Source organism: Rhinatrema bivittatum, chromosome 8 (genome assembly GCF_901001135.1).
Source record: "Rhinatrema bivittatum chromosome 8, aRhiBiv1.1, whole genome shotgun sequence".
Lineage (NCBI taxonomy): Eukaryota > Metazoa > Chordata > Amphibia > Gymnophiona > Rhinatrematidae > Rhinatrema > Rhinatrema bivittatum.
The window spans coordinates 92,478,190-92,487,305 of NC_042622.1; the positions used below are offsets into that span (position 1 = coordinate 92,478,190).

The 9,116-nt window shown below is 44.8% G+C and overlaps 1 protein-coding gene across 3 annotated transcripts in view; it reads left to right on the forward strand.

The window, feature by feature from the left end:
• RXRA (retinoid X receptor alpha) overlaps window positions 1-8,793 on the forward strand; it is a 231,027-nt gene extending 222,234 nt beyond the window's left edge. For all 3 annotated transcript variants that reach the window (XM_029614823.1, XM_029614826.1, XM_029614824.1), the window contains 5 exons: window positions 67-196; window positions 2,572-2,704; window positions 3,683-3,774; window positions 4,012-4,117; window positions 5,174-8,793. In XM_029614823.1, coding sequence (XP_029470683.1) covers window positions 67-196; window positions 2,572-2,704; window positions 3,683-3,774; window positions 4,012-4,117; window positions 5,174-5,321 — 609 coding nt within the window. In that variant the 3' untranslated portion in view covers window positions 5,322-8,793. The remainder of the gene's footprint in view (window positions 1-66; window positions 197-2,571; window positions 2,705-3,682; window positions 3,775-4,011; window positions 4,118-5,173) is intronic.
• The last annotated feature ends 323 nt before the right edge of the window (window positions 8,794-9,116 follow it).

Consider the following 9,116-nt stretch of genomic DNA (forward strand, 5'->3'; position numbering starts at 1 on the left):
GCACTCTGCTCTCTCACACTGCTGGACTTTGCATCTCTTGTACTAATTTCTTCCCTTTCTTTTCAGCCCAATGACCCTGTGACCAACATTTGCCAAGCGGCAGACAAGCAACTCTTCACCTTGGTGGAATGGGCAAAGAGAATTCCTCATTTTTCTGAGCTGCCTCTGGATGATCAGGTCATCCTCCTGAGGGCAGGTAAGTGATACCTGCAGTTGTGCCCACTAGGGAGGAGAGGGGAGAGTGTGTTGTTGGGAAGGTTGCAGCAGCAGCAGGGAACATCTGTACAGGTGTTGTGGAACTTTCACCTTTGACTACAGGCCAGTACTACAGAATTGGGTGAATGGAAAAAAAAAAGAGTTGCGAGGCTTGAGGAGCAATGCCGGCAGTACTACACTAAATTAAGCTGGCCTTCCTGCCGGACGCACGACACTCTGCTAGGCAGGTTTGTGTTTCCTGTTGCCTTTTCCAGCAGCGTCTGTCTAGTCTGCCATGTGTTTCTCCGAGCCATGCCCAAGATCGCGCTGGTTGAAGAGATGTGACAAGACGCGTAGCAGAGAGCCGGTGGGCCTGCCAACCTTAAAATTCCAAAGAGCCATCGATGGTCACCTGCGCACCTTATAGGGAAGGCTGGCAGCCTGCTCATTCACATGTACTGTCCGTATTTCTGATGCTTGCTGTGCACGTGAGGCAGCAGTCACCAACAGAAGCTCTCGCTGTTATTCCATCCAGTGGCATTTTGCTATAGAGAAAATGGGGGTGTAGGTTGGGAGCAGTAGAAATGATTGTACACCTATTTTGTGTCGGATCCTCTTTGCAAAAGACTATATTCTTGTATGAAGATTACTGATAGGCACAGCTCATCAGAGACATGGTGCTTTAAAATGAAAGCTGTATTCTCTGTGTGCTGTTCAGTCTTTTGGGGGTAATTTACAAAACTATTTAACCCGCACTGAGCCTGGGTCAGTTTTAGAACAGCCAGTTATGCGCGTAACGTGCGTGCATACTTTTACATGCATTGAGGAGAGGCGTCCGGGAGATGGTGGTGTGACATACGCACATACGTTTTGATCTTCAAAAGGTCTGCGTGCAAGTTACCCTACACAATGTACGCCCTGTGTGAAGCAGGTATAACTTTGTGAGAGGTGATTAGCGCACATACTGGCCAATTACCAGAGGATTCTCAAAGCAAGCTTGCATGTGTACGTTTGCTTTGAAAAGCTTCGGTAAAGTCTGCGAGTACAGTGTACGTGCAGATTCTACCACTCTGTGGACGGTAATGAAATTATCCCCTGAAAGGACACGCAGCAAGTAGATATGCCTGCCCAATGTTAATTAAAAATGTTACTGTAAAGCCACCAATTTTTGGATAATTATTCTTAAAACTGATTCCTCATAATTCCTTGAAATTCCTGGAGCAGCCTTGTTTTGGCTCTGTGCCCGAAATGAGGTTGCATGGAATGGAACCTGATTGGTTCCTCTGGCAGATGTCGTATGTGACATCACACACCAGTGAGCATGAGGTGAATGCGTAACTTTTTCTAACATGGCTGCTCCCAGAGACTTAGGGGAATCACAAGGGAATGAATTAAAAAAAACAATGGCACTTTGTAGTCAATACTGTCATTAATACTCCTGCAATATCTGGTGTCCTTGCTAAGCTGTGATTTCCCTGTTAACTCTTTTGCTTTCAGTGGTGGGCAGGGAGGGCAGCTGATTGCTGGCAGCACATAGTGTTTAAAGCGTTTTACTAGGGTAAGCTGACTGGAAATGGTCTGCCCTCAGCTCGGCTAGAATTACGCATGGGGTTTCGCCAAATGCGAAGCTTTTAACTGATTTGAGGGGAGGCATTCCCAGAGAGTATGGGGCATGTTTTGCACAGTATTGGAAAGGCACATAGGTAATAATTTCAAATTTACACATAAGCTTTTTTTTTTCCATAGAAATTTTAGCTGCAGAAAGAACAGGTGCAAGAATCTGCGAGTGCTTTGTATACACATGCGTTCCATTTGGAAATTAGGCCCGAGGTCATCTCTGAGAACTTTTTCACCTAGGCGGGCAGTTTGAAAATTGCCCCATCATGCCCGACTTTTGACACACTTCCCAGTAGTCAGACAGTAAAGCTTTCTTTTTACTCTTCCTGCTTAAGTGAAGTAGTGTGGTTGTGGCTGCCATGTTCGTCCACTTGTTTATGTAGAATTAAGGATTAATAAACAAGTTGAAGGGGAGGCCCTTTGACTGGACTGACTCAGTCTGTGACGAGCTTTGGAGAGCGATTTTGCATTGACTTGTTGAAGGGAGCACAGTTCTCAAAAGCCACCTTGGAAGGTGTTACCTTTTTTGTTGATCGTTATTTTGTTTGAAACTCTTCCAACTGAAATCTGGGGCACTCTTTTTTGAAAAGGCCAGGTAACAGGTTTGTATTAGAGAGAGAGAGACATTGATGTCTTCTGAAATTCACAGGGTTACAGACCCAGTTTTTGCCCCTCTTTTGCACTCACAGTAATTGATCTTGTTGTGTGTGTTTCGCGTTGTTGATCCTGTGATAGCTATACCTTGAAATTTGTCTGCAGGCTGGAACGAACTCCTGATTGCCTCCTTCTCCCACCGTTCAATAGCTGTGAAAGATGGGATCCTGCTTGCTACTGGCTTACATGTGCACCGGAATAGTGCTCACAGTGCGGGAGTCGGTGCCATTTTTGACAGGTAAAAGTTAATGTTAGGTTTTGTATTCATTTGCCCACCTTCGTGTCCATTCATATGACTTGCATACATGCATTCATCTGTATCTCAAAACTCCTTGCAGCTCTTGATTGAGCCATCGGCTAGTATCCAGCCACTTATCAACTCATCCATCTGTCACGAATGAGATCCGATGTATGGCTTGATTTCTGGTTGTATGGTAATGTTAATGTGATTGAATAAGATGAGGATTATTAACCAGTTGAGTGCTGCATTCATTATTATTGCAGAGTTACTGGAAGTGCCTGGGACCGTCAGGTGCTGACTGGTGGGAAGCAGCCCACTGATAATTCTGAGTGTACTTCTCTCAGAGTAAAAAAAAAAATCCCGAATTCATCCACTTGTTTCTTTTCGAAATTGGTGGGAGCCAGAAGAAATAAATTTGACTGCCCCCAAATCCTAATTAAATGATACACTTCCATTCCTAGCCAAAATGACATTCCAGAGAGTTCTGCTGTATCTGAGGTTTAATAACCTTTCCCTGCATGCCATCTTTCCTCCCACCCTCAGTTCCTTCATTCCTCCCTTGGGCAGTTTGTGGCACTGGCTTTTCTGCCCGTGGTCTCCAGGCTTTCTGAAAGCTTGCCTTATGCCGTCACTTCTCCATCTAATGAAGGCCACCTCCTGCTGGTGCTAGCGCTGAGAAGAATTGATTAGCTCTACTGAAAGAGAGTTTGATTTTATCTTTTCAAAAAATCAAATGGAAATGGAAACACGACATGCACATTTCATTTCTCTTATTAAAGCACCCTTGAGATCAGATAAGCATGTTCTTGCAAGTGGACTGCTCTTACAACAAATACTGTTACAAGTGGAATTTGTGGTATTTATGGAACTCTGTAGCCTGCTCTGCGGAAATGAATATATCTTTTTGCATCTGCAAGCCTCTGGAAGGCCAGTTTAATGGGGTTTTGTCAATGCTTCTTTGTCTCTCCATTGCAGGGTCCTCACAGAACTTGTGTCCAAAATGCGTGACATGCAGATGGATAAGACAGAGCTGGGCTGTTTGCGAGCAATTGTCCTCTTCAATCCTGGTATGCAGTTTGGCAAAGAGTTCTCGGGTTTCTGGAGGGAGGAAGGCTGGGGCAGTATAAAAGGGGGGGGGGTTAGTCCAATCATTCACCTGCTTCATTCCTCTAAAGAGGCTTTGGACTTTGGCCTCAGACTTGTTGGTTGCCCCTGCAGTATATATTGGGATTTGCCCTGGTGATGTGCCTGACCTGTGCATCCCAGCTGAGGGCTGCTACTATGATGTTTTTTTCCTGTTTCAGACTCAAAGGGTCTCTCGAGTCCCATAGAGGTGGAAGCGTTGCGCGAGAAGGTGTATGCATCACTGGAGGCATACTGCAAACACAAATATCCAGACCAGCCTGGAAGGTGCGTGCTCTGGCAGAAATATCACAGCCCTAATCATTGGTCTCCTCTATGCAGGGACCTCACAACCCTATTGACAGTGGTATCCTGCCCCTGCAACTGGAGTTGTGAGTAGAGATAGGAGAATCTCACTGTCTCTTAAGACTATACAGATATCTAAGCAAAAAATATGAATATTCAGAGCCTGGTCCAGGCAAGACCTATTCACAGCACAGGCCTTGGGGTAGCCAGTTTGGTAGCAGCAGGCTCCAACTTTTCAGAAACCAAGCGGATCAGGTTGATGGTGGCCAGGTACTGCTCAAGAAAGCCAGAGTCCTAGGAAGCCAGATGGGCAGGCAACAGCCTCTCCAGTTTTGGTATCTCTTTATGTTTTTGCAAAGTTTGCTGGTAATGGGGGGAGAGAAAAGGATGCTGGTTTAAGTCTGGGAACTTGTATGCTCATCTACTAAAAAAGGTAGCAGAACTGACTTGGTGAAGGCCGATATCTTCCTAGCAGTCAAATTTCTTGTCTTCACATATTTACCCCGCCCTATCAGACCAAGGACTGCATAGGATGACTTCCAACATATATAAGAAATGTATTTCACACATTTAATTTAAACGCAGAACAATTGACAGCTGGGATATATCCTTAGCTGTGTAGAAAGGAATAGCTGGAAAGGCTGCTTGGAGCAATTGGTCTTTATCTGCTCTCGTGTGCTATGATACTGTTTTCCTGTTAGCTGGTGACTCAAAAGCAAGTGTGAGCTTCACATCGTCTTACACCCCCCCCCCTCCCCCCTCTCATGTTTTGGAGTGAAGTATGCAGCAGAATTCACAAATTCATAGGCATCTGTCAGCGGCCACAGTGTGAACACTTCTACTATTGCCCCTGGAGCGATACTGAGAAAGTCAACTCATTTCATGTAGGCTGCCTCTGTAAGCTCCTATGAACCTGAGCTGGATTTGAGCCAGTGACTTAAAGGTGAAAAGCTATGTAATACTGCACTGGTACCTTGGAACCATCCGCTCCAGACATCATGAAAATAATAATCTTGTAACGTTTGTTGTCACCCATAGGTTTGCAAAGCTTCTTCTGCGTCTGCCTGCCCTCCGATCCATTGGCCTGAAATGCCTAGAACACCTCTTCTTCTTCAAGCTAATAGGAGACACACCCATTGACACCTTCTTGATGGAGATGCTGGAAGCCCCCCATCAAATGACTTAAGGAGGGGCTGGATCCCACCTTGATGTACAAGGAGCAACCGTCATCTTTTGTCCCTCCACCTCCACCGTCTCCTCTCCACACCATGGAGATCCCGCTTCTTCTCTTCTGCTTTTGATCCGGATACAGAATTTCCTCCCGTGTCATGTGTGTGTCTTCAGTGCATTCTGTCCTGCTACATCTGAAGATGCGTCTTCGCCCTTCGGAACTGCAGAGCTGTGAGCGGAAGCTTTGGACCCCGCATTTGGCCTTCCACTGTAATAGTCCGATTTTGTTGTCATAGGCAAGATGGGTAGATTGTCACTAGTAAAGCTTCAGTTGCAGTTGTCTTTGCTCCCTTTTGGATGATAATAACTGGGAACTTGGCTCTTGACTACAAGGACGCAGTCATAGCTAAGTGGATACAGCTTTGTTACTCTGCTCTATTGCTTGATAACCAAACCAGCAGGACTCTACCAAGTATTGTCCTTTTCAGTATCAGGGGAATGGGGAGGACACTAGTTGAGGGAGTCCACTCCTCCCCCAATGTGACACAAATGGAAATAAAAAGCATATACCTCTCACTGTCAACTTGAACCCTCTTTCAGGGCAAGACAGTGTAGAGTGGTCAACCTTGTTTTCTTGTAAAGCTATTCAATCTAAATATTTTTTCCAAAGATTCTTGCTCTCTCTAGGAAACGGAGCTGATCAATCAAAAAACAAACAAACATGAGCCAAGTTGAATGGACAGATTTATAATTTTGCCTTTTTATTTTTCTGGTTTGTTTAAGGCTGCTGAAGATCCAGACCCATTCCTATCCTGCCATTACCTCTTTTTGGTCTTTCTAATGCGTCTTCATCTCTCAAGCCAGGAGCAACACTCTTTGTTGGTATAAAATACTTTTAGCACATCAGTGGCCCTGCTACAGGTTCTGTGGCTTTTGTCGGCGCATTTGCACACATTCTTCAGCCCGCGCCCAGAGACGCAGCCATTTTATAATGTACACGCGCATACGCACGGGCGTGCGCCAGATTTTAAGTGGGCGTGCGCATGTGCACGCAAATGTCGCTTCTGCCGCATAAATTGGGGGATTTTAAAAGGGTCATGTGCTGACACTAATCCCAGTTTTACCAGTTCGTCCTCAGTTCGCCCGGTTGAGGGAAAGATCCTCCAACACCCTCCCCAGGTTAATAGCCTTCACTCCCTCCAGTTATCCCGACCCTTAAAACTCCCGCATAATCTGGCGCCGGATCGCGTAAGTATTTAAGTGCACATCTCAGGTTTATGCTCCGAAACGCCCATGCCCGGCCCAGACCATTTCCACTCCCCACCCCTTTTTAAAAACTTTCGAGATGTGCATGCTCTGGGAGATATGCCCGTATCGCGGCAACTTTTAAGATCCGCTTGGCGTGCGCGAGCCCGACTTATCTGTGCATCCCCTAATTAATGTCGGGCTTTTAAAATTCACCTTTTAGTGAGACCCCTTCATCCAGATTGGCCAACAGTCAGCATCCACTGAGTGTTACTTTTGCCATGGTAAGAGGTTGCTAAAACGGCCTTGATGTTTCAAGGAGTTCATGTGATCTTTCAGAAATTAAAAAAAAAAAAAGTCTGTATCTAGATAATTTTTATCTGCCTAAAAGAACACAAATATAATTGTCTGCTGAGCCCCCTTGGAAAATGATGTTTAACTTTAATGTACTGCTGCTTTACAATGTAAAGTTGTGTTTGCAGGTGACATTTTGGGCCCTGGCCCTCTGTGTCCGGCTCCTGTTTCAAAGCGTTTTGTGCTCTGTAGTTCAGGGTGTATTTTGTTCGATACGAAGAGAAACCAGAGGCTTTGTTTGTTTGCCACCGAAACAACAAGACTACAAAACCCAGAATGCTTTGGGGCAAGAGGTACAAACTGTGACCAGCTGCTACTTTTGCAGGTCAGAACTCCTTTCCTGATTGACAGCTAAAGCCAGGTCCTCAGCAGCCTCAAACCAACCCAGCTCTATTTTTTTTTTTTTTTTGCATGAAAACTTTGTAGGTTTTATTTTAATGTTTTTCACATATATTTCCTTACCATTATAATTATAATTTGTCTGAAGAGGCGATAAATGAGTTACAGAGGGTGCAGGAGGGAACAGAAAGTACACTTATTACTTAACTGGTCACACTTGGCATTCTCACTAAAATCTTGGTTCAATAAGTTGAAAATTTTGGTTGTTATCGTAATTATGGTTTTTTTTTGTTGGTGGGACAATCTTTAATTTTTCTAAAGATAGCACGAGCATCAGCTGCTTGGCCTTCATTCTTTGTGTCTGGAGGGGCCTTTGGCTGTCTGCTTCCAAGGTTTCCAGACGGGAGATTCCCTCTGTGAAACAGGCAACGATGGAACTGGAACCAGAGCGTAAAACAATCCGCGTTCTGTTTATCACGTAAGCCTTCTTTCTTTCTTGACCGCCTTTTGTTTCTCAGCTAATTTGAACTGCTCTTCTGTGAGCTCTAATGATTATTGCATTGGGCCATAAAGTGTACAGTAAGTGCAAAGCTGGAGCCCCACAGGAGTTTGCACTATTGCAGTTGGAAAGGACAGGGGTGGGGGGGGGGGGGGGGGCAGACTGGTTGGGCCGAGGAATCTTTATCTGCTTTCCTCTCTTACCCTTCTATATTTTCAGTTGATCTGCACCTAAACAGATTTACAAAAACTAATGAAAGGCCACTGATACATTTGTTCACAGCTGTGCCCCTCACTTTGCCTAAAGAGGAATGGTTAATGAGGCACCACAGTGATCTCCTTTGAATTAAACAGATTTTAATAAACATTAATTTTTACTAAAACGATTATAGCACTACATTTCCAGAAGAGCACTTCAGCTAAAAAGAGCAAAGAGAGCGCACTCCCTTCAGCTCAGATGTATAAATTAAAAAGCCAGACCTTTAACTAAGGCGCTTGGCTATCCAGGGAGCCCAGGCACTTTTTATCTTTGGCACTGTGTATACCGCAGGCTCAGCAATTTGTAGACCTGATACAAACTTTTAATGCGGACAGACCTCGCTCATGTGGTGGCACATGCTCGTGCTAATGGATCACATCAGAAGCAGGTTAAAAAAACCGTAATAGTTGTTATAAACCATCTCTTAAAAGGTGATGTATTGTGCTGCTTCATTGACATCATTCCCCTCCCCTACCAAGTCTCACATTTGGCATGGCCACTGTCCCCCATAATGATCTCTCAAACTCAGGAGAGAAAGATGGCAGCGCTTGAGTTTTGGCCTTGATGTTGGAAGAACTTGAGGCATCCACTGAAGTGAAGGAGCCATTCAGTGACATGGCCTGCAGTGTCTTATGTTCTAATGCTTTTCTGACTTTTACCCGCTTTCAGTTGATGATTCTTTGCAGAGGGGGCTTCGTTCACTATGGTGAATGAAGATGCACCGTTCTCCAAAAATACTTAAAAAAAAAAAAAAAAAAGCCGTCTGGTGCGTTTCACCAGGGCTTAATGAAAATGATCCTCGGCCCACCAGAAATTAGCCTAGAATTCCTGTCCCTATTTTGCAGAAGTACTTCTGGGACTTCCCAGTAACTGGCCTGAACCTTCCAGAATAAGCTATAAATCTCTGTCTCCTAGCCTAGTGCTCATGGCTTACAGGCCTCTCCAGATTCTGCACCAAGCATTCTTACAAAGAGGAAAGCCAAGCGGCTGATGCTGTCCCCATCACAGAGTTACTGTAGAGTGCATGATATGTTGTTTTGTACAGACGCGTGTGTGTATTCATATACGTGTTGTAGATATATACTGTATATATACACACACACAACACAAGTATAC